A 26,124-nucleotide genomic window follows, 5' to 3' on the forward strand; every position below is an offset into this window, starting at 1 on the left:
GAGAACCAGAAAGGGACTTGGAATTACAATAAAAATTAGCAGGAAATCCAATTTGATGTACACACTGCTGCCAACCCCACTCCTCGCCCGTAAGACCTGGGTCACCCCAAGGCCTAAGGGACTGATGACAGGTGTTATCCTCCAGGTGTCTGTCATTTTAACCGACTCAGAGCCTGGGACCGCAGGATGGATATTCTACAAGTTCAATTTTAAATATCAACCAGTGAATGACTAAAACTTCTCAGTGCTTTTTATGGCTGTTTCAAATTAGGGTTTAAGTGTAGGGAAAATATGTTTTCTTTTTCGTTATAGACGTTTCCTCTTATAGGCATCTTTTCAACATGCCACATCCATGGTCGCTGCAAATTAAGCATCCCCTGACCTATACATAAGAAAGTGGACTCAGAAATGCCTAAGCATTGATGTACAGCTCTGAACAACTCTGAAGTTTCCTTTGTGTCACCCAAGCCAGGGAGCCCAAGCCAGAGTTGAGGGAGCCTAACCCAGGATTGAGGGAGCCTTATTACCATACACCTTTAAAAATGTGGAATCTCTGAAATTGCCATGTGTCTTATAATAGCTATGCCCATTTACTGTGACAGCATTCTCCTCCCATACACCCCCTCATCCCCCAAAATCTATTATTATAACTGTAGTACATCCAGAATGGAGAAAATACAGCATTTTGTGGGAAATTAAATATCATATTGCTTCGAAAAAAGGAAAAGAACAGTTGTAAACATTTCCTTGGCTAATTACATAATTCTTCAAAAATATATCATTTTACATAATGAACAAATTACTGAGTTCTTTGAAGATAAACCTTGTCCTTTGTGGTATATATGTATATATATATGTATATATAATTAAAGTGACTGAAAGTCTCTATTTGATAAGCAATATGGAAAGGAAATTCTGAGTTGCACGTGATAGAATTCCCAAGGTACTGGATGTTTCTTTATTCTGCCATTTTTGAGGAAAACCTAGGAGATTTCTGGCTACTGCAGGGATTACAGTGGATTTCAGAATTAAGTTTGTTTTAATTAATAAGTGTTATCGTGAGGAATGTATAACAGGAAACGTAGTGGCACTGTTCTTAGAACCAACGGCTGGAACAGCCCATCCCATCCATAGGATAGTGGACACAGACCCTGCGGGGACCAAGGGGGGCGGGTGCAGCAGCAGTGGATCCCACCCGCATCACGACATGGGTGGGTCTCCGTGTCTTTATGGTGAATGAAGAACTGAAGTGATGAAAGGTTATAGAGAATACAGTAGTCTTCTGTGAAGTTCAAAAACAAGCAAAACTGGGCTTCCCTGGTGGCGCAGTGGTTGAGAGTCTGCCTGCCGATGCAGGGGATACGGGTTCGTGCCCCGGTCCGGGAAGATCCCACATGCCGCGGAGCGGCTAGGCTCGTGAGCCGTTGCTGCTGAGCCTGCGCGTCCGGAGCCTGTGCTCCGCAACGGGAGAGGCCACAACAGTGAGAGGCCCGCGTACCGCAAAAAAAAAAAAAAAAAAAAAAAAAAACAAGCAAAACTAAGTACCGTATTGTTTCAACGCACATATATTTGTGATAATTTTTGTAAGAGAGAAGAGAATGAGCATCACAGTACTCGGGGTGGGCGCAAGGAAGCAGGAGAGGGCTGCAGAAGGTGAACATCAGTTATCCATCACGCTGGGTGCGGGGGATGGGAGGGGCTCAGAGTGTTCTCTGTATTATAAACAAATACGTAACAAAACAAAGGCAAAGAGGGCCCTGTGTCATTCCCCAATTCTGCTCACCTGCAGTCCCCATTAAAAAGAAATTGGAGTTTTCTAATTTATTAGCATAGATTCTTCTTTGTGCCCTGTTCCCGCTTAGAGGGAAGTTTACATAGATGAACTCGAAGGGGCTGTGTGAGCACAACATCCAGTAAAGACAATCCTAAATCTCAAGCGTTTTACTGAGGTTTGCATTTCTTGTGATAGAAGATGGTGCTTTAAGATTCGCTGGCACGACGCTGCTGAGGGTATTTCCTCCGTAAGGACAGATTCCAGGGACTTCCCTGGGGAGCAGGGGTTAAGAATCCCCGCCTGCCAATGCAGGGGACACGGGTTTGAGCCCTGGTCCGGGAAGATCCCACATGCCGAGGAGCAACTAAGCCCGTGCGCCACAACTACTGAAGCCTGCGCTCTAGAGCCCAAGAGCCACAACTACTGAGCCGTGCACCTAGAGCCTGGGCTCCACAACAAGAGAAGCCACCACAATGAGAAGCCCGCGCACCGCAACAAAGAGTAGCCCCCGCTCGCTGCAACTAGAGAAAGCCCATGTGCAGCAATGAAGACCCAATGCAGCCAAATAAATAAATAAATAAAATTTAAACAGATTCCTATTGTGCAGAAGGCACGGGAAGATCGGTGTTTGTTGAAGTAACTGTCATTCTGGAAACTTCATATCACATCCTGGCAGTAATTCTTACAGTAATTCCAGAGATGGGTGCTGTCCCATTTCTTTTTTATTATGAATGTAAGCCAGGTTATTTTGAAAGTATTCTAAACTTTCAACATTCAAAAGAAATGGGTGTGGGGAGAGGCTGCTGCCTGAGCCTGAGTCCGGCTCTGCCCTTCCTGGCGACCCCACCACCCTGAGCCTCAGTGTGTCCCTCTGTTGAATGGACGTGACAGCAGAACCTCTGCCCCAAGCCCATGAGGATTGAATTGATTGAGTTAATATACGGAAAAGGTTGGCCTCCACCTTTGCTGATCTCGGTATTCCCGATTAGCTATTCAGAAGAAAACCATTTTTAAATCAAATGTTTATGTTGCCTGTTTGCAAAGCCAAGACACTCTGCTGATCTCAAAGCAACTGCATCACTACATGAGACCGTGGCCGGCCCTTCTCAGTGAGCACGTCCTCCACGCCAGCATGGACCAGATACAGAAAATAGGGGTATAGTGAGAGCCGCAGATGCAAACCACGTGTGGCACATATTTTGAAAAATGCAAAGAAACAAGTGAAATTTAATAATATATTTTACTTAACGTGATATATTCTACATATGACTTCAATGTGCAGTTTTTAGAAGTTATTCATGAGATAGTTTGTCATCTTTTTTCTTAATCAATCTTTGGAATCCACTGTGTATTGCGCACGTCAGCACACCTCAAGATGAAGAAGCCACCTGTCAGTGGCGGCTGCCACATCAGACAGACAGGGCTGGACCCGAGGATGGGGCAGAGGACATAGTGATTTCTTCTTAACCAGCCTGAGCGTTGGTGCTAGTGACAGGTGCAGGCCAGTGGCTGTTTGTTGGACCTCTCTGAGCCCCCACTGGGACCCTGACGTCCACGTGGCCATCCGAGCCCCGGCTGGTGGGCAGGGACACCCTGAGGAGGGGCCCGGCCTGGGCCGGGCAGCGTGTGTCCTCCTCACGGGGCAGGCACACTCGTCTGCCCTCCCGATGCTGATGCAAACCTCCTCCTCCTATAGAACCTTCTCTGCAAGGCTTCTCTGTCTGCAGGTCGGTGGGTGAGGTACCCGCCATTTAGCATGACTCCAGTCCATCTCCCTGCGTCTCAGCCTCCCGTGTCATTCGCCATGTCCTGACTCTGGGACAGTCAGCCACGTGGCCCTCGTCCGTATCTGTAGGTGGTGTTGCCAGCGGCCGGGCCTCTGTGTGTAGAGCAGGTGTACGTCCGAGACCTGCTTCACCACACTCCCCAGTGACGCCCCTGTCATGATCGAAAGCTGCCATGAGCCTAGCGCCGTGTGTGTGACACGTACCCTTCTGGGTGCTTTTAACCAAAAAGGGCCCTGTGGCTCTGGATTGCTTGAACAGAGACAGATTGTACGATTTTGTTCTTTTCGTTTTCTTTTATGCGTGCACTTTTTTAGGGCATTGAGTAATTCACTGAAAACATACAAATTAGCATTTACTTCTGAGCCCAGCAATTGGCTCTGGTCTATGTGTGTTTAAAAAGACTGTGTTACGAATCTAAATAGGATACATAGGGGGAGAAAAGATTCCTTTTCAGCTCAGTGCGGAGGAAAAAGCCAGAACCCGATTTCTGAGCCTTAAAGGAACTCGCTGTGCGTGTTCTGTCGGATTCTGAGAGCTGGGCGGGCCTGGGTGTCCGTCTTTGAGGGAGTCAGAAAAGTGGGAGGAAATGTGTGATTCATGGTGAGCAGAGAATCCGAGTTTGGAAACAGGGAACGAGCAAGAAGCATTACTCAGTTGCCGCTATTTAAAACTGGGGACCAGAGGACAAGGCGCACAACGGTGTTTGAAGAGAAAAAGTTCCAGATATTGTAACATTTTTAGTCTCTCCGAAGTCTGGAATTGCTGTGATTCATACGTTTTGTCTGTCCCATGCTTAGTTTTTGTCCCGTCAGCCATTTGAAAGGAGCACCTTTCTTCCCCAGCTTCAGTCCCCTGAAGACTTCTAGATATTTCTTTTTGCAAGATTTTGCCCCAGTGGCATTTGAAAATCGAGTGTAGACAGGTGAGAGGGGAGAGGGGAGCTGAAAGTTGGGACGAGGCTTGGGTAGGTGGACCTGGATTCTGCCCACTCCCCGGCATCACCCCTGGGGAGGCTCTGCAAAGGTGCGGTGGGCGTCTGTAGGGCAGATGGGCAGTTGGGACGCTCCAGAGCGAGCTGTGTGCCTTGAGCCTCCCAACAAGTAGAACAAATGGATAAGGTAAATTTTAGAGCTCTGACAATTAGAGGAAACAAGGGTGCTGGGCCGCACTTGGAGGTGCCAGCGCTCGTGCCCAGGTGCTGGGGGCTTCCGCCCAGCCCAGCCCAGCGACGCCAGCAAGGACCCGCTGAGAACCCTGGTCCCAGTGAGCTCCCATGCAGCCTTTCCAAGGGTTTTCTTTCTCTCTCTCTCTCTAGCGTACAATTCATCCCATTAGGTAAAAGAAGTCACTGCTGGTGAATTTACAACCGAATTGCATTGTTTCTGGTTTGGTTTTGGTTTTCTGGCAATGTGTCTTTCCTAAATTGGGCTCAAGTCGTTGTATGAGAGGCCATAAAGGGTCATTCTGACCAGAGACCTGGGGTAAGTCCCCCTCCAGCAGAATATCAAATATTCGGAGTCTTGACTCCCAACGGGTTACAGCACCCGCACCTCCTCCGGCTCAGCCCTGTGTCGAGCTGTTATTGAAGTCTTGAAAGATTTCCACCCACCTCCCGCCCACTCTCCTGGCAAGTGAAAGACGTTTGAATTCCTCTCTCAAGGGAGAAAATTATTAAAGTGAAAGAAAATGACTGTTCCCTGTTCTGAAAAGGAGAGAGGAGAAAAGTGGGTTGTGGCCCTCCTTTGCTATTCTGTACCTGTGAGGATGCTGTCATGCCGGCTCCCAGAAATCAGGAGAAGGAAGCTGATCCCAGCTGCCTTGTGTGCCTATTTCAGCTTAGAACCCAGGGTCCTGAAATACGGAGCAGGAGATGCCATGACTGGAAGACCCCAAGTAACTGAATACAGAGAAGAATGTCAAAGGGGAAGGAAAGGAAACTCGGTTTATGTCTCCTACCCCTGGAGCCCTAGAACTGCCACTGAAAATGAGTCCACTTGAGGGTCAGATCTGGATGAGAAGTAATGATTCTTTTACACTTGACTAAAGACTGTAGGGGGATGGATCCTCACACGTCTCCATTTAAATCTTTTTGTATTTTATGAACATCATTTCATAATTTGTTAGTTCAGCTCACCTTTCTACAGCCCAAGCTAATGAAACTGTTCAAGTTATGTTCACAGAGCCCCAGCCATGCTGGAAGCATCAGGTTAGGGGCTCAGACAGGGGTGAGGGGGTGGGGTAAAGATTTTTTAAATAATCCCTGTTCTAGTGCTCGTGGTCTAAGTAGGAAGATAAGACCAACACACGTGAAAAGCTACAGATCAAGAGATCCTAGAGGGCTTCCCTGGTGGTGCAGTGGTTGAGAATCTGCCTGCCAATGCAGGGGACATGGGTTCGAGCTCTGGTCTGGGAAGATCCCACATGCCACGGAGGAACTAGGCCCGTGAGCCACAACTACTGAGCCTGCGCGTCTGGAGCCTGTGCTCCGCAACAAAAGAGGCTGCGATAGTGAGAGGCCCGTGCACCGCGATGAAGAGAGTGGCCCCCGCTCGCCACAACTAGAGAAAGCCCTCACACAGAAACGAAGACCCAACACAGCCAAAAATAAATTAATTAATTAGTTCTTTTAAAAAAAAAAGAGATCCTAGGATTCCACTAAACCCTAGTCTAAAACTATCTCTACTTTCCACAAATACAAAAGGAAATAAGAACCTGACAATGGCGAAAGTCTATTCCATACAAATTTCAGAACAATGCCTTCCCCATCCCCCTTCAGATGTAGAAGTATTAGAACTGAAATCTCTGCCGATAACACATCACTTTTCTGGCGACAGCTCTGGTGCCTGGAAGTGACAACACGCTATTCAGTGAGATGGGTGGAAGCCATTCTCGACCTTTGCAGCATCACCTAACTTTGTCATTAGTGACTTTTTGCAACAATGACGTAAAGGATGAATATAGAGCATTTCATACCTTGGCATCATTAGGTAGCATCATTAACTAATAAACGTTAAACCCAGTTGGGTTTTCCTATATTTGAGATCACCTGCCTTGGTCAGTTCTACGTCATGAAGTTTTCATGCATATTTAGGGAGCCAGCTGCGCTGGGCGGGCTCCACAATAAAGGCACAGGGTGCACTTAGGCACCTGTTCCATTGCCGTTGCCAGTTTCCCACTGCCTTCTGCAGACTTTTCTTTTTACTTCCTGCTGCCCCAATAAATAATCCTGATCAAACCCGGAGCCGATCCCATAATCAGGCCTTCGAGATCTGAAGCAGCCTGAGAACTTGGCAGCCACGGGGTCAGTGCATTATTCCCAGATCAGGCCGCACCTCAGAATCGTCTGGGGAGCTTTTAAAGCAAGATCCCAACGCCTGCCCTCGGAGACTTCGAGTAGGAATTCTTGGGGAAGGTTAGAGGAATCTGTGCATTTGAAAAGCTCCCTGAGGCTTCCACTGCACCCCCAGGTTGGGCAGTAATGACCAGACTCCTGGTGTGGTTCTCAGCGCCTGGTGGGGCCGGGTTGCGGCCGTGGACTTGCAGTGACTTCTGGTTATGGGGTGTGGGTTGCCGGACGTATATGTAGCTTCAGTTCAGAATCACAGTGATAATTGCACCTTACTGTAGCCATTTTTGTATTTACAATTCAGGGTAAGTCTTGATTCATTCAAAGTCATCGACAGTATTTTTGCTTAAAAACAGAATGTGTGATACATTAAATGTCAAGGATCGATCGTAAGGAGGGCTTGACACCTGCGCCCCCTCCAGAGGGTCGTCCAGCCCCAGGCAGGGTGGCCTGAGCCTCCTTTGGCCTGTCCTTCTGCTCCCACCCCCACCAGGCCTGCGGGGAAACCGGGGCGGCTGGGGCGGGCTTGCTGGGAAGCTCTCTGCACAGCACAAGTGCTGGGGGGTCGCTTTGGAAGCCGAGAAGGTGGTGGGACAGCCCAGGTGGAGCCGGAGTCCTGAGAATTATGGGCACGTCGTGTTTCAGCGGGAAACGCTGAGGGATTAAAGAGGCTTTGATGGCGTTAGGAGCTGTGCCCCCCGCGCCAGCGCTCCCCACTCCGCCTTGTATGCGAGGTCCTCCAGAGTTGGGGACTGCAGGATGGGGTTGCTCCTTGTCGGCTCAGCATTTTCTCCCCTCGCCTCACCCCCATGTACAGGGAGGGCAGGGCTGTGCACCCAGGAGCGTGTCTGGGGGCAGACCACACAGAGACAGCCAGATTCCCTCGGATCAAATCAGGCAGTTATGCATCTTACGGATGACAAACACAGCCCACATCTCCTTTGTAACGTGGATTTTTAAAATAAAGTTCTCCGTGTTTCTCCTTGTATTCTACTTACATTTTATGCCCGCTTTTTTCTTGTCATTAGCTACCGTAATTTGGAAACAATCTTAAACTGACAGTTTTACATGTCATTTACACAAATAATGCTCGTATGATTTTGAGGAGGTATAGGAAGAGTTTAGACCCAGAAGCTATAAAAACACCTTGTTGTTCATGCGTTGTAACAAGATTCAGTCTGCCACCGTCTGTGCTGCTGTGTTTCAGAGTAAAAGTATCCACAAAAATGTTTTGTTTGAAGTTAAAGTAAATACTTTATTGGGAACACATCACAAACCTGATTACATGTATCTTAGATACACGCTTGAAGAAGAGAAGACTCATTTGCGATTATTCAAATAGCGAGTCGGTATGTGTACACCTGAAACTAGTGTAACGTCCTATGTGGATTACACCTCAATAACATGAATAGTAAATAAGTAAATATATAAGGAAGGAAAGACTCAGGTCACTGATGCGAACATGAGAAGAAAATTCCAGGAAACCAAGTTCAAGGCTTCAGTTTTCTGGAGATCCCCAAGGGTCCGGGAAAGGTGCTCTTTTCAAAGAATAATGAGATGCCAGATGTATTAAAAGTAAAGATTAAAGTGGTGAATGGCTTTTAATGGTGTGAATAGAATCGCTGAGCTGAGTGTGGGGTCTCTGTGGGGTGGGGTGGGGTGAGGTGGGGTTGGGACCTCGCCCGGCTCACCCAGCTCTGCTGCGATGGCTGTCACAGCCTCTGATTCCCACGCTGACATCACTGAGTCCCCGGAGGGGGATGTTTACAAGCTGGATCCACCTCACTGTGAGCGCAGATGTTCCAGGAGTTTCTGACACTGTTGTGAATTCTCAGCACCACAGCAGGTCGGGGTTCAAAGGGAGGGGCAGCCTGTTAACATGTTTGACCTTGATCTCTGAGACCCCTGGGCATTTAACATCATGTCAAATTCTGTGGTCTGTAGCCTGTTGCTTTTTCTATCAGAGCTATTTCAGCACTTAATAAAAGAAAGAAAAGGACTGCTTAGAATGTACAGAGCAAGATACCTTGACTTAGGAATGATGCTGTGTCCCTTTAGTGTTGGGAAGGGAAGCTGAATGTTGAGAAGCTTGTTGGATTCGTGAGACGTGCCTGGCATCCTAACGAAGGTTTCCAGGAAAGCGAGGAAACTCTAAGAGGTTTGCTGGCCACGGTTGTCTTCAGATTCCCTGTCCACAGTGTCCCGATTGCCAGCCACCCAAGCGGAGCCAGTGAGGTGTTTTTCTATAGCCACAGCAGAGCAATAGACACCCAGGTAGGAGGAGAGACCAGAAGAGCCATAAGGGAGCCTATTTGCCTTCTCAACAAAAGGCTCATTATCAAGAGATCACACTTGTTTGTTTCAAATACATGAGCTGATTTCTCTCCTGGGTGCTTTTCTTGGTAAAACATTTTAAAGGCTTTCAAAAAGGAAAAAGAAAACACAAACCTATAACCAACTCCACACGATCTAAATAAGATGCTACGCCCGTATCATATCCCCTCCCCCCACAAGAAAATCAGCAACTAGAGCATGTCTTACCCATTTAGGTAAGACATGGTCAGTAGAGCATAACCAGGTCAGCTTGTAGGTATGTCACCCAGACTTGGGTGGCCCCCTGGTATCACATCTCCCACCCAGTAAGTTAAGCCAGCCTCTTCAAGGCTCCTGGCTGTTACCACCTTCATCGCTCATGTCCTGCTGATTCTTTTTTTTTTTTTTTAATACTTTATTTTTGGCTGTGTTGGGTCTACGTTGCTGCGCGTGGGCTTTCTCTAGTTGTGGCGAGCGGGGGCTACTCTTCGTTGCGGTGAGCAGGCTTCTCATTGCGGTGGCTTCTCTTGTTGCAGAGCACGGGCTCTAGGCACGCGGGCTCAGTAGTTGTGGCTTGTGGGCTCTAGAGCGCAGGCTCAGTAGTCGTGGCGCACGAGCTTAGTTGCTCCGCGGCATGTGGGATCTTCCCCAACCAGGGATCGAACCCATGTCTCCTGCATTGGCACGCGGATTCTTAACCACTGCGCCACCAGGGAAGTCCCCCCGCTGACTCTTTGAGTTTAACTCTACCTCCTTTGGAGACCTTTCCAGTCTGTTCTGAAATGGGGCGATCTCGCCCTTTCCCGAATTCCCGCAGCTTTCACTTCCTGTGGCTCTCCTAGGTGGCACTCCAGCTTTGGTCATTATATTATATCCAGTACTTATTGCCCTTTAGAGTTGCCTAATTATTTGGTATATCTGAGCTGCAATCTCCTTACTGAAAGTGTTAACTTCTGGAGACCAGGAGTCGTGGCTTATTCTGGGGGTCCCTCTCCCCAGTTCCTCGCCTCATTCTGGGCACATAATCTGCAAAATTTCAAGCTCCTTGAGAACAGGGACCACCTCCTCACTCACTCACCTCACTCTCCCCAGCCCCTAACACAACACCTGCCACAGAGCTGAAACTCAGTAAACATTTGGTGAATGATTGATGGTTGGCACTTAGGCGATACTTGGGCTTTGATGACAAGTTTTGAGGGAGGAGGTCGTCCTTGTTTTAAAATGTCTTTGACAAACTACCATCACGGTGACATGACGATGAAACTTCCGTATGAGATTCTTCGTAGTCCGTTTGTGGGAGAGAGAGCACTACAAAAATTTTTAATAAGATTAGGCCTGTTTATGTAGTATGGACTTGTTATAGTATTGATATATGTCATTTTCCAGCAAAAATTCACGTGAATTTGAGAAATAATCTAGATTGAACTAACCCTATAACAACATACATAACCTTACACCATACACAAAAGTTAACCCCAAATGGATCAATGGCCTAAATCTAAGAGTCAAAAGCATAAACTGCTTAGAAGAAAATATAGGGCTAAGTCTTCCTGACCTTGGATTTGACAGTGATTTCTTGGATATGACACCAAAAGCTCAAGCAATGAAAGACGAAATAAATACATTGGACTTGATCAAAATTAAAACATTTGTGCATCAAAGGACATAATCAAGAAAGTGAAAAGAAACCCATAGAATGGGAGAAATATTTGCAGATCATATATCTGATAAGGGCCCAGTATCCAGAATATATAAAGAACTCTCACAACCCAACAACAAAAAGACAAACAGCTCAATTTAAATATGAGCAAAGGACTTGAATAGACATTTCTCCAAAGAAGATGCACAAATGGCCAATAAGCACAAGAAAAGGTGCTCAACATCATTAGCAAATCAAAGCCACAATGAGATACCATTCCAGACCTGCTAGAATTGCTATAAGGTTTTTGAAAAACTTGAAAATAACAGGTGATGGTGAGCATGTGGAGAAACTAGAACCCTCATATGCTGTGGGTGGGGATGTAAAGTGACGGAAGACAGTTCAGCAGTTTCTTAAAAGGCTAAACGTAGAGCTATCATCATATGACCCAGCAATTCCAAAATAATTGAAAGCAGGGAATTGAGCAGATGTGTAAACTAGTGTCGATAGCAGCGTTATTCAGAATAGCCAAAAAGTGGAAACAAACCAAAAGTTCATCCACAGATGAACTGATGAACACAATGTGGTGGATCCGTACGATGGAATATTACTCAGCTACAAAGGAACGAAGCTGTGACACATGCTGCAATGTGGATGGGCCTCGAAAACATGCTCAGTGAAGGAAGCCAGACACAGAGGGCCACGTGCTGTGTGATTCCAGCTGTATGAATTCTCCACACTAGGTAGCATCCACAGAGACAGAAGGCAGAAGAGTGGTTGCCTCGTATTGCGTGGAAGAGAGGATGGAGAGTTACTGCTCTGTGGGCAAGGGATTTTCTTTCGGACGATGGAAGTTTTGGGACCTACAAATAGAGGTGATGGTTACACAACATCGTGGTTCTACTAATGCACACTTTAAGATAGTTCACTTTCTATTCTGTGAATTTCACCTCAATTTTCTTAATCTTTTAAAAAGACATGTATAGGCAGGCATCTAACAACGTCTGTGCCTACCGTCAGGAATAATTACCTTTCTTAAATTTCTGTTGAGTGAAAAATAGATTAAATTAACTTATAAATATAGCATTTTGACCGTGTATTATTCATGCTAAGCTACAGATTTGAGGATAGTGACCAAGAGGCAGATGTAATGAAAAGCCTTGTACTGAAAGTGAAATCAGTTTTGTTATGAGGAAAGTCCTGCTCAGGCCAAGAGAAGGGGACTTTCCAGAAAAGCTTATTCACCCAAGCACTCATGACACAAATATTTATTGAGCTCTTACTAAGTGTCAAGGACAAAAAACATGAAGATCCCTGCCTCGTGGGGCTGACAGTGTAGCAGGGGATACGGAGACTAAGTAGGACATAGTGAATGAGTTAATTGCAGGCTTTAGGAAGTGCTTAGCGCTGTGGACACAGGAACAGGCAGTGCAGCGGGGGGGCCTGGGCGTGGAAGACTGAGGATGGTTAGAGAGGGTCTCATTGGGAAGGGGATTGGGGAGGCCCCGAAGGAGAAGAGGCAGCCGCACAGCAGGGCTAAGGCGCTGCCCGGGTGCGAGAGGGAGGCCAGTATGGCTGGAACAGTGACCGAGAGGGAGGGCAGAATGGGGACAAGATGCTGGATAGGCGACAGAAAGGGGGCGCCAGAGAAACAGGGCTGGTGTCACGCAGGGACCCTGAGCGGACAGGCTGTAGGCGGTGAGCACGGCGGTGACCCCAGCTGACTGCTCTGTGCAGCCCCGAAGATGTGGCGGGTGAGAGGCACTTGCAGTAATCAGGTGAGAGAGGCCACTGGTCGGAACCCGGCAAGCGGTGGAGGTGGAGCCGTGGTGATGGATTTCACGTGCCTGAGAGACACAGGAGCATCCAGGTTACTTCAGGGCTCAGTCTGAGCCACCAGAGAGACACAGCCTCCATCCGCCAAGTTGCAGGGCAGGTATGGGGGGTCAGGAGCTCGGCTCCGGCCGTGTCGAGTGTCCAGTGTGCACTGGACACCCGGGGAGAGGCGAGAACTGCTCTTCACCTTCAGGTAACAGGTTCTTCTGAGGAAGTTGCTCATGGTCGCATAGTGAGGAGATGGCGCTCAGATACGTGCTCCCGGGCAGGTCCTCGGAACAGTCACCGCGGTGAGCCGAGCGGTGCAGAATCATCACATGGACCACTCATGACATCAAAGCTTTTTCCAGCGTGGACCTGGTTACCCAATTCCCTGGAAGGTTAGGAACATTTTTCTTGTCTAGGAAGAAAGTGGGTTTCGGGTAGAGATTACAAGAAAAATGTTTCTTCTTCCTACAATTGTCAGATGCCTTCTTTGATTCCCTCTGGACAGTGCACTTGCCAAACAAATATCATTTTCATGATATTTAGAGTCAAGTTAGCAAAAAACTAATAAAGACCATGCTTCTTATGGGTTTTCCCCCAAGATCCTGTCATCACCACTGAGGTAACTGGCCTAAAAGATTGAGCGAGTAAGAGCAGAAGCCATCCATTTGCAGGGTTTCTTGTGTCACAGACAGCCCCTTGGGCTGCGCTGATCTCTCCTCTTCCAGACCATCGTGGCCAAAGTCAGCTCAGGAGGCAAAGAGTGGGCCCAGGAGGAGGCTTCCTTGTTGTCGGGAATTGTCGGGAGCTCCAGGAATGTCAGGTCCATCTGTGTTCAAGTTTAAATCAGAAACACGTTCAAGGGGCTTCCCTGGTGGCGCAGTGGTTGAGAGTCCACCTGCCGATGCAGGGGACACGGGTTCGTGCCCCGGTCCGGGAAGATCCCACATGCCGCGGAGCGGCTGGGCCAGTGAGCCATGGCCGCTGAGCCTGCGCGCCCGGAGCCTGTGCTCCGCAACGGGAGAGGCCACAACAGTGAGAGGACCGCGTACCACAAAAAAAAAAAAAAAAGAAACACGTTCAAGAGCTGGACGAGAGTGACATCTTGTAACACTGGCTGCACTGCCTGCCTCCGTTCGGGTAAAAAAACATTTAATAAAGCTGCTAAATGCTGAGATGAATCAGAAATTCCAACTAGTAACTCTTGTAAAATGGTTCCAGATGTTTCTCTTGGGAAAGGAGGCCCTCTCCTAGGTATATACCCAAGATAATTAAAAACCTACACTTACTCGAATACCTGTACACGAATGTTCACAGCAGCACTATTCACAACAGCCAAAAAGTGCAACAACCCAAATGTCCATCGAAGGATGAATGGATGAACCCACGTGGTCCATCGACACAGTGGGATCTTATTTGGCCATAAAAAGAACGAAGCACTGACCCATGTTACACCCTTGGAAACATTATGCTAAATGAAAGCCTGACACAAAAGGCTACGTATCGTATGAGTCCCTTTTTAATGAAACATCAGAACAGGCAGATCCGTAGAGACAGAAAGTGGACTGGTGTTTGCCAGGGGCAGAGGGAGGTGAGAATAAGGAGTGACTGCTCGTGGGTGCAGGGTTTCTCTGGGATGATGGACACGTTCTAAAGGTGATCGTGGTGATGGGTGCACAACTCCGTGAATAAACTAAAAACTACTGACTTGTACACTTTAAATGGGTAAACTGTATGGCATATGCATTATAGGTCAATAAAACTGTTCCATTAAAAATAGACAGAGGGAAAATATAAAACTTAAAATCAGAGAGTCCCAGAACTGGAAGAAATCTTAAAGGTGATCTCATACAAACACATGAGTTTAGAATATCAAGGTCTTTGGGTTCTTTGGACAGTTTTCCTTCCCTTTTGTGTCTGGTGCCAGATTCGCAGCTGCTGCAGGTTTGCACAGGAGATCTGCTGCGCCTTTGAAATCTTTTTTCCGTGGAAACGTGAATCCCCTAATCCCTCCAGGAATGCACCGCGGGTGTCGCGTTTCCATTTAACCATTGTTTCCTCTCAGGGAGGCTGCACATTCCCACTGAGGACACCCTCAGCCTGTTGTAGGGTGTCGGGTACACATGCAGCTTAGTTAATTACTAAGATCCCCCTTAGTAACTGGGGACCGTGGGCCTGCACCCTGGCCCAGCCCACTCCCCTTCCTCCTCCCCGCCCCCCAGCTGCCTACGGGCTGAGGTGGGGCTCTCCAGGGCCCCGGGGACCCCCTCCCGTGTGGGGACTTGGAGGCTCAGCTTCCAGGCGCCCTTCCATGGGACTGCACACGTTCTCCTACAAGGGCTTGGCCCTTGTTTCTAGAAAGCAGCTGCAGTCCTGTTCAGCCAGCCCCACTCCCTCTCCAGCTGTAAGTGCAGGAATCTGGGGGCCTTGTGGCGGGGAGCACGGGGTCTGGGAGCCCAGGTACCAGAAGCTCAGGGTGCAGCTCAGTGCGACAGCAGTGCCCTCGGGGCTCCTGTCCCCGAGGCCCACTCTTGGCCACCATAACCTACCTCTTGCTGGTGATCTGGACGTTCCCTTCTTGTGTTCAGAACCCGTGCCCCCTCCCCAGCGCCTGGTGTGATGCCTCGTGCCCTTGGGTGTCCTGAAGCTGTTTCTGGAATTCAGTCCTCAAGCCTGCACGGCCTTCTCTTCCCTGCCACGTGCTTCTCTGTGAGCCTGTTGGCACCTGGCGGCCTTGTCATGATGCTACCAGATCTGCAGCCCGTGTTCTGGCCCTGTCCTTGTGCCCAAAGCCAAGAACTCCCTGACCCTCCCCCCAGCAGCACTTCACAGGTCAGTCCTCACCTCTTGGCTGTCCTGAGGCCTGGTCCACCCACCCCCCTTCTAATTTTGTCTTCCTGCTACCCTCTCACCGCCTCTCTCCTGCCCTGGCCCCTCACGTGCACATCCTCACCCCCCTCCTCCACCTGTCGGCTGTGTGCTCATCACTCCAGCTGAAGCTCCAGCCTCTGACCAGAAGGACCCGTTCTGTCCCCGGGGAATAGGACATAGTGGTCAGAGTGAAGAAGCTCCCCTGGCTGGGACCTGAACCCAAAATCCATGCTCAACCAGAAATATTGTTTTAGGATTCCTCATTAGGCACCTCTACTATGTTTTACACTAAAATTTTCCCAAAGAAATACGTATCTAATTCTACAGCCATTGTCAGTAGGAATATACCAAACCCACTTCTACAGACATTTGCTTTAAATCTAACCTGTTCCCAAAAAGAGGGTCTTCTCCCTCCATTTTGCCTCTCAGCACGTAAAACAGGACTCAGAGTGACTAAAAGACCAAGAATAATACCTCCAGGTGTTACATAATCAAGCTTGATGCCACGGAGAACTTTTGTCAGACGACTTGACAGAGCCTGTCTGGAAGCAAAGACCAAAGTCGTGATTCTTTGAGTCTCTTATCCCTAATAAAAATACATAATTATTTTATTTCTGTTCCCACACAAATAAGTTTCTCCTGTGAGTCTCTTTGGCATGCTTCAAGTGCACAAGTTTCTCAGAGAATTAGGATTTTAGAGAGAGAATCTTAGGTATAAGAGTGGGAGTATTGTGAAGGAGAAAATCAAAAGCTAAAAAATTAATTTGGTGGGGAAAAAATACTTAAGGAAAATTATATGTTCCCATCACAATGGGGTAGATTTCTTTAACTCTCTACTATGGGTCATGGATCTAATTACTAGAACTTTATACTTATCAGTTGTTTTGTGAGACTATAATTTGGAAATAAAAGATAGAGTCCTTAGACAAATCTTACCATATCTTAAAAAAAAATTTTTTTAAACCAAGTGCAAGAGCAGCAAAACACATGCCACCTGGTCATGGTGGGCAGCAAAGGCCCCTTTGGCTCAGTCCCCCTGAACCTTGGAACCACAGGGAATTCTGATTCTGCCCCAGCCCTTGTGGGTCATGCTTCAGGGAGAAAAGAGACAGGCCAGAGCTTTGTGGGTAACTCTCTGCTCAGCTACACAGGAAGGAAGTGAAAGCCTCTGGAACTAATACATGAAATTAACAAGGTTGCTGGATATAGGATCGAATACAGATGTCAACTGCATTTCTTTGTACTAGCCATGAAAAATTCCAAAAATGAAATTTAAAAAAAAAAACGCACCTTCAAAACAACATCCAAAAAAATTACTTAGGAAAAAAACCCTAACAAATGAAAGATGTATACACTGAAAACTAGGAAACATTATTGAGAGAAAATAAGACACAAACAGATATTACCATGTTCATGGATTAAAAAGCTCATTGTTGTTAAGATGGCACTTCTCCCCAAAGCAACCTAGAGAGGCAGTGCAATTCCAGCCAAATACCAGCAGCTTTTCTATAGAAACTTACAGGCCAGTTCTCAGACATATGTGGAAATTCAGAAGACCAAGAATAGTCAGAATGATGTTGGAAAAGAACAAAGTTGCAGGACTTAACACCTAATTTTAAGACTGACTACAGAGCTACGGTAATCATGATGGATGGAGTTGGCACAAGGATGGACATGTGGGTCGGTGGAACAGAATTAAGTCCAGGAACAGACCCACGTGTGTATGGTCAGTTTCAGCAAAGGTACGAAGGTCAGTTTCAAAAATTCAATGGAGAAAGGGTAGTCTTTTCAGTAAATATGCTGGGGGGGAAGCTGCATATCCGCATGGAAAAAGTTGAAGCCTGACCCTTTCCTCCCACCATATCCCCAAATTAACTCAGATTGTAGACCTAAATCTAAGAGCTAAAAATATTAAACTTTTAGAAGAGATCTTGGAGAAAAAAACTTTACTTTGGGTTAGGCAAAGATTTCTTAGAACACAAAAAGTGAAAAGCAAAAACTGATTAATTAGGGACTTCCCTGGTGGTCCAGTGGCTAAGACTCCACACTCCCAATGCAGGGGGCCCGGGTTCGATCCCTGGTCAGGTAACTAGATCCCACATGCATGCTGCAACTGAGAGTTCTCACACTGCAACTAAAGATCCCGCATGCCGCAACTAAGAACTGGCACAGCCAAATAAATAAATAAACTTAAAAAAAAGATTAATTAGACATCATCAAAATTAAAAGCTTTGCTCATCAAAAGATGCTTAGGAATGGGCTTCCCTGGTGGCGCAGTGGTTGAGAGGCCACCTGCCGATGCAGAGGACACGGGTTCGTGCCCTGGTCTGGGAAGATCCCATATGCCACAGAGCGGCTGGGCCTGTGAGCCATGGCCGCTGAGCCTGCGCCTCTGGAGCCTGTGCTCCGCAATGAGAGAGGCCGCAACAGTGAGAGGCCCGCGTACCGCAAAAAAAAAAAAAAAAAAAAAAAGATGCTTAGGAAAATTAAAATACGAGCCACATTGGGTGAGAAAATGTTGGCGAAACCTGTAGCTAAGAAAAGATTTGAATCCAGGCAATTTTTTAGAATATTTTACTCTTATGAAAAATAAAACAATAATAAGAAGACATACAACCCAATTTTTTAATGGGAAAAATATTTGAACAGACACCTCAAAATGAAGATATGTGAGCAGCCAACGTGAAACGATGTCCATCGTCATTGACCATAAGGGAGATGCAAACGTAAACCACAGCCAGATGCCATTACACACCAGTTAGCATAATTAAAATCAAAAAGACTAACAAAACCAAGTATTGGTGAGGTTTGGAGGAACTCGAACCCCTACCCATCGCTCTTGACAGTGCAAATGGAATGGTCACTTTGGAAAACAATTTAGCCATTTTTTAAAGTTAAACATGCACCTGTCCTGTAACCCAGCAATTCCACTCCTGGGTATTAACCCAAAAGGGATGATAATAGAAGTCCATACAAAGCCTGGTACACAGATATTCCTAGCAGCATTCCTCATAACAGTCAAAAACCATAAATAACCCCAATGTCCATCCACTGGTGAGTGAGTAAACAAGCAAAATGTGGTCTTATCCATACAATGGAATAGGACTCAGCAGTTTTTTTTTAAGCTGCTAAAATACATAACAAAATGGGTGAATCTCAGAGAAATCAGGCTAAGTGAAAGAAGCCAGACACAAAAGACTCTATGATTTCATTTATACAAAATTTCTAGAAAAGGCAAAACTATAGAGACCAAAGTAGATTGGCAGTTGTCTGAGACCAGGGAAGGGGGCAGATGGTGGAGGGGTTCTAAGACTTGTCTGTGTTAGTTGGGTGTGTGACCGGATAAGTAAATCGGGTGAATTTTAGGGCGTATAAAGTATACCTCAAGAGGCTGTTAGAAATGATTCTAAGAATAGTTAAAGTTGGCTGTCACAGGGGGAGAAAGACGAGTGTGATGTATATTGTAAATGTGGGTTTGCTCTCACTGGTCTCCAGCCATGAGGAGCTGCTACAGAAGAGAAGGAGGAAGCTGGCCAGGCCCTGAGACTGCTTCCAGATCCAGACTGATCACGTCCTAGTCAGGGGCTCAGGCAAGTACAAAGGATCCAAGATCATTCCCATTTCGTCATCTGTAAAACGAGAGCTGCATCACCTGCATGGCAGGGTATTTGAGACTCAAGTGAGCCCTCGGCCGAAGACCCTGAGAAGCTTGCCTGGGACCCACGAGGCTGGTCTCTGAAAGCTGTTTCTAAATAGAATTTGAAGCATCCTGTATTAACTTAGACCTGAGGATGGACAGAGATTATAAATAACCAGGCGTGACGGATCCCACACAGACCTTCAACTTGACATCCACCAGATATCTGAAAAAAGAAATGACAGAAACCTATTAGATCGTTCTACTCCCCGAGGGGTACAACTGAGTAGGTGTATTTTAAATGAATCAGACCCAAACTTGAGCTTTAGAAAATTCTACTTAAATGGCTACTCTCCTGAGTAGCCTCTTTCTGAGGCCCATTTGATGGTCATGGTGGCCGTTGTTCACTGCATTACCGTGGAAAGTTCCGGTAATCATTTATTTTTGCTCCAGCATGTTCCAGAAAGGATTTAGTGCCACTCACAAAGTTATAATACAAGTTAATTTAAAAAAAACCAAAGTATGGCAGAAGGAAGCTAGGAACAGGTGAGTGAGTGATGTGGTAGCAGAGGTGAAGTTGGTACCCAGAGCATAAAGGCAAGGTCTACACACAAGCTGGGACCAACCCCCAAACGGGATTTCTGAGCTTCTTGGCGGTCAATTCAGTGACATAAATGAAAGCAGCAGAAAAGTCACAGGATCCCAGAGGATTAAAAATTAATAATGAAATTGGTAAAGCATTTTCTTGAGAGATGCAAAAAAGTATTACTGACACTAAAATTAAAGAGGAATATTTTCCATAAGTCATCCTAGGAATAACAATTTTCACTCAACCCAGTAAGGGTTTCCACCACCCTCAGGACAGGGCACCACATGTGGGAGCAGCTCCACCTGAGACCTGGGTGCCCTCCAGGCCACTGGACGACATCTCTTTCACCAGATAAGAAATATTATGCTTTTGATGGTTATGTCCAAAACAAAAAGTGAATCTTAAGTGTCAGTGTAACCAAAAGTTGTTTTATTGTATTACATTAGCAGAGAAATCATGCAATAATTTTTTACATTTCTTATTGGCAGACATTTATTTGTTTTAAAGCAGTTACGAAGAATTAAAAAAAATTTTTTTTTTTTTTTGTGGTACGCGGGCCTCTCACTGTTGTGGCCTCTCCCATTGCGGAGCACAGGCTCCGGACGCGCAGGCCCAGCGGCCATGGCTCACGGGCCCAGCCGCTCCGCGGCATGTGGGATCTTCCCGGACCGGGGCACTAACCCGCGTCCCCTGCATCGGCAGGCACACTCTCAACCACTGCGCCACCAGGGAAGCCCTAAAGATTTTTTTTTAAATTGTTACCTACCTGAGAATTCCAGGCTAGCTTTGAGTACACTTTATACCTACAGGAAGGCGTAAACAGCAGAACGAGAAGGAAAGTGCTGTAATAGGAAATGGAGGAGTTGGGTATTTAATTTTAGTTTAAATTTTGATTTAAACATCAAAATTATGCTATGAAAATTTAAAGCCTTGCTTTTTAAAAGTAGGTTTAATTTGGTATCATTATCATGTTTATTTTCTATAACACAACTCAAACTCCTTTGAATTAGAATGACATAAATGACCATGTATTTCAGTTGCTAAATATATGAAGATCACAAGGTGATTCTCAAATTCAGTAATACAGAAAAAATTAAGAAATGTCATTTAGTAATTTTCTTTTTATGCTCTCAGTGTCTCTCAACTCTCAGATGTCAAAAACAAGTGAGACTTCACTGTGAATCACCTTTTCAGTCACACACACACACACACACACACACACCCCACTGAAATTATTTTTATTTAGTATTATTCATCTTAGTTGCTAACGGAGGCATACTAAAAGTATTCCTCATATTTATTTCCCAGTTGTTTTAACAAATGTACAAGAATTCTAGCCAGGCTCTGGACAAATGTTTGAGCACAGCTAAAGAAGCTGCAGTGGTTAATGATTTTACAGAATCATTTCTTTACTGGTTTATGTATTTTTATTTGAGATTGTGGTATTGTGGCTATGACTTCTAAAGATTTATCTTTTAGAAATAATGTTGAAATAAAATAATATGGTGTGAGAGAACTGCTATTAAATAATAAAGGTGAGAGGGAGATGCAAGAGGGAAGCGATATGGGGATATATGTATAACTGATTCACTTTGTTATAAAGCAGAAACTAACACATCATTGTAAAGCAATTATACTCCAAAAAAAAAAAAAAAGGTGGAGAAAAGGGCTGAGATACAGATAAAAGAGAACAGCCACTTGAGTGTGGAATCTGCCTGTGGGTAGTGAGTGCCCAGGGGGCGTTCTCTCTCCTTGTGTAAGTTTGACATTTTCCCTGATAAAAAGGTGAAGGGGCCACAGCAGCAGCAGCCCTGAAATTTTCCACGAAGATCTGAGAACTCCTTAAAGAGTAAACGTAGGGAATCCTGGGGACCTGGCCCTGGTCTAACCCCGCTTCTTGTTTCCCAACAAGGAAGACAAAGCAGCAGATCGAGCCTGTTCTGTCTCCTCCGTGTTGTCCACAGCGCCTGCTGTAAGATCCCGGCACTCACGGTTCCCATCTCACTCTGCTGTCGGCATGTCCCCAGGAACCGTGCATTTTGTTTCTTGGGTCAAGCACCCCTCTGTGACTCTGTCTCAAAGGCTTTTGCTCAGACTATTGAAGAAAAAATGATTCTGACACTTGTTAAAGACAGTAAGGAACTTTCTTCCAGGACCACTGCACAGGGGTTTGCAGTAGGGGGAAAGTGGGGCTCAAATCCCAATATTACCATGACAGGGGTATAACTGCCCTCCTGGACCGTCCGGATAATAGCACAATAGAGCATTTCTCTTTAGACCTGGGGTGCGTGTGTGTGTGTGTGTGTGTGTGTGTGTGCGTGCGTGTGTGTGTGTGTGTGTGTGTGTGTGTCTCCTCATTTGACTCTGAAGGAAATTTTTCAAGGAAGCCCACAGACTCCTTCAATGGAGTGATGAGAGCGGCCCTGGAAGATTCCAGAAGGAAGCATCAATCCAGGGAGACAGGATAAACGCTGAGGGTCCAGCTCCTCTCCTTGGCGTGGAGACTGTCCCTTCCTGTCACCTGTGGGCAGTTTGGGTTTGTTGTTGATGAGGACAGACAGGCAGACACGATAGGTACAGAGACGTGCGGCACAAGCTTAAAAGCTGTTCCCGACACTGGGAGTCAGGCTGGGATGGACTAGAACCTGGTGAAGCTGCACTCAGGGCCCCCTGCTCCCCCTTCCAGGTCTTGTACCTGATTTGTACCCATAATTCTGTGTTCCTTTTTTTCAAAGAGGGTCCACAAGTTGTATAAGCATCAGGCCCCTCAATACTTGGATCCACCCTTGTATGGAATCGTGAACCAACTCAGGTCTTGTTTCTTCCTGCAAAGAATCTGCGCTGATTCTTAGGGAGAGCAGCCTCGACTGCTTCCTGGCGGGGTCACCCCAGGCCCTCTCCTGCAGAGCAGAGATGGAAATCGGTGCTTCCTTGGTTTGGGAAGGGATATAAATATTCTAACAAAGAGTTTTGTGAAAATTTATGTAACTTATTTTATACTTAGCTGCTAATGTATAGTCATCTGCTTCCATAGCACTGTTCATTTAATTTGGATAATTTTGGAAATACGGATTCATAGAGCCACCTTTACTGAGGTAGACAGGCTGCTATTTCAGAGGCTGCTGGTGCCATAAGGGATGGGCCTGCGCACAGTGTGTGAACCAAAAATCCCAGTTCACGCTTAACTCAGAGTTTCTAAAAAGGTCAAAAAGAGTAAATCACTATCCCCAAAGGGTATAATTTTAAAAGTTTCTTTCTTATGTACCTAATGCTTTGGGGCTGAATTTAACCCGTCTGCTCAACCATGTCTATTCATAATCGTGGCTCACCTAGAAAATTTAAAAGAAGCAGCTAAAACAGAACTTGCCATTGTAACAAGCATGTTTTTTCACGGCTGAAATGGCCATTCTGCTAGTCAGGTCTTGTGTCCTAAGAACTTTAAATTCTTAGTTGTATTGATAATGGGTGAATGTCATTAATTTTTGACTTGTCATTTCCACTTTGAAATGAACAATAAGAATGTTTGAGCAGTAGATTGAGTGGTGAGATCTGGGCCTTCCACCCCATGTGTGGAGTCAGCCTCCACGAAGAAAACAATTTATGCACTCCCTGCAAATGTTTTTGGCATTTTCTTTTTACTTTTAACTTTCGGAAGAAGGTAACACATGGGTTTTCTTATCTGTAACTTTTTCAAACTTCAGGAATTCTTTGATCACGTGAAGAAGCTCTGGGATGACGAAGGTGTGAAGGCCTGCTTCGAGAGGTCCAACGAGTACCAGCTCATCGACTGCGCCCAATAGTGAGTCTGTCCGCGAGGACCAATCCGTGCTGCCCTCCCAGAATCTCTGAACTTCCTTAAGTACAAGGAACAAATAATTAACAACTCATTGCAGAAACCGGCTTTTAACATAAGATGAGTTTAGTAGATGCAAAACTGAAAATCCAGCAGGAGGCAGTGTTTCGGGGAAGAACCAGAAGCAGTTGTATTCATTTTACCTCGATCTTTGTATTCAGTTCTAGTCATTTTTTGCCTTCTATAGAGTTATAGGCATGTTTATAAATTATAACATACTTAGGTATTCATTACTATATTTTAATTTTGGAGCCAGGGCCCCCAAATTAAAATTTAAATAATCCACATCTGCCGTCAGGCCGAAGCTCTTACTTAAAGTAATGAGATCATCCTACACACATTTGAAGTAGACTAGAACCTCAAGAGTAGATGGTAATTAAAATAATAAGTAAATATATGATGAAAAAAATGTATGAGGAGAAATAAGCAAAGGACTCTGGTGCCAAGGCTGGCTCATTGTTTTTCCCTGAAATTCTCATTTTCCTATTTCCTATCTTTTGCTATTTTAGATTCAGTCTATAACTATTACAGCATAATGGTCCCCAGAAGAAGGTTAATCAATGAGTTTTAGCTGTGTTTGCTCATTTGATAACAAAAACTGTATTTAAAGTTTGTCTTAAATAACCCTTTGGGCAGCAAGAAATAGGCTTTTATACATTTTAAGTCTGTAAACTCTAAAAATCCATACTTGTGGGAAAGGTTCCAGAAGCGTAAAATGGAATTCACAGTATTTGGGACCAAATCTACACTATTGAGAACTACACTGTGAATACTGACTTTAAGGACAGGGAGGTGCGGCCGCCCCCGGGCCCTCCCCACCCCTCGGAGCTCAGGCTCCATCACCTGTCACGGGCGAGGAGTGCTGAGCGGGGTGGGCAGGGCCCAGGAGGGGACGCAGGCATGTCCCCAGCACTTACAGGAAGCATTGTGGGTGCCCAGCGGTGATGGAGGTGGCCATGGACAGGCGAGAGGGGTCGAGGGGCCACACCCTCCCAGGCCAGGGAATGTGGATTTTCCTCCGGACGCAGCGAGCGGCCATCGGCTGGAAGAGTGAGGCTGTCAGGTCACTCTGGTGCTGCGTGGAGGGTGAAACGGAGGCAGCAGAGACCCGTGGGTGCACACAGGCAGGTGGTGGCCGTGGAGGTGAGCCTGGGGCCTCAGGGACAGAGCCAGGCACTGGATCAAACAAGGGAGGTGGAGGAAAGGGGGGGGTCAATGAGGATGACCACGGGGCCGTTATTGGGACAGGGACCCAGGAGATGTCGTTTATGGAGGACAGGATGCCATCAAGCTCTGGTTTGGGGAAGTCTAGCTGTGATGCCAGAGGGAATTTCTAGCACAGCTGGAGATAACATTAACATTCATATAGGTTTGCGTTTGAGGTTCTGGGGGAATGTGTCTGACCGTGGTTCCCAGTATTTCTTGAGCGAAGTCGCCTCTGGACCAGAGCGCCCTTCAATGTCACATTAGGAGTTTCTCTTTCTTATAAAAAGAGACAACGCATCACCATAGCAATGGAATTAATGGTTTACTTTAAAATAGAACATGCAAAGTAAATTTGACAAAAAGAAGCCACATGAGCTTTGACAACAGGCAGCGAGGATCCAGATCTTTGCTCTGCTGCCGAGAGCAGAGAGTTTGGGCAGGTTACTTCCATGGGGATAAAATTATGGGCTGTATTCCTGTACAGTCGTTGTAGGGTTAAGTAGAGACCCGAAACCCCAGAGTGGCACCTGGCACACGTGAGCCCTCCTGAGCTCTTGCTGCTGTGTCTCCAACCTGGGAACCGAGGTCCAGGGGGTAACCTGAGGCCACTGAGATCAGGGTTCCCACCCGGGGGGTGGCGGGGCGGGGAGCCCCCGCCAAGCTCTGCTATTTCTTTCAGTTCCGTACTTTCAAATTACAGGGAGTGAGACTCTGAGGCACGAGGTCAAGACCCCAGGTTCGTCAAAAATAAAACACCAGGGTTCCTGCGGTCTTCACTCTGGGCTCGGCAGAATCACAGAAAGCTGTTCCCCCCTAAACCTCGCTATCTGGGTCAATCATAACGTCCCAGCTTTGCTTTTTTAATCCATTTTAATATGCATGGGAATCAGGTTAGGTCAGCAACCTTTGTCTCTTAATAACAATCTTGTTTTTCCTCTGCACTCAGATGTTGAGGTTGGGGGTGAGACATTTCAAAAACAAGTAATATTTCAGTAACTCTTGTTAGACCAACACATGGAGACAGATTTTTTTTGTTGTCAAATAAGATATTGAAGGAACATAGCTGCTTCCACCTCCCATCACCTTTGCTCATGAAATAAAGGACAGAAAGGACATTTCAACGTCCAGCCGGGGATGTCCTGGGACCAGGACGCTCATGCCGGCTTGCCCAGCGCCCCGGAGTTCCAATTCCTTGGCGAATGCATGTTCTTCCTCCTCAAAGACCTGGTTCCTTAGTGGGAGTTCTTGCATGAAATCAGTGCTATCGGAAGTAAGCGAATGGGCAGAT

At 46.3% G+C, this 26,124-nt stretch overlaps 1 protein-coding gene across 2 annotated transcripts in view; it reads left to right on the top strand.

Moving 5' to 3' along the window:
- GNAL (G protein subunit alpha L) overlaps positions 1 to 26,124 on the top strand; it is a 93,635-nt gene that overhangs the window by 34,451 nt on the left and 33,060 nt on the right. For both annotated transcript variants that reach the window (XM_060310289.1, XM_030836598.2), the window contains one exon: positions 23,479 to 23,576. In XM_060310289.1, the coding sequence (XP_060166272.1) occupies positions 23,479 to 23,576 (98 nt within the window). The remainder of the gene's footprint in view (positions 1 to 23,478; positions 23,577 to 26,124) is intronic.

The sequence above is a fragment of the Globicephala melas genome, chromosome 13 (assembly GCF_963455315.2).
Source record: "Globicephala melas chromosome 13, mGloMel1.2, whole genome shotgun sequence".
NCBI classification, from domain to species: Eukaryota; Metazoa; Chordata; class Mammalia; order Artiodactyla; family Delphinidae; genus Globicephala; species Globicephala melas.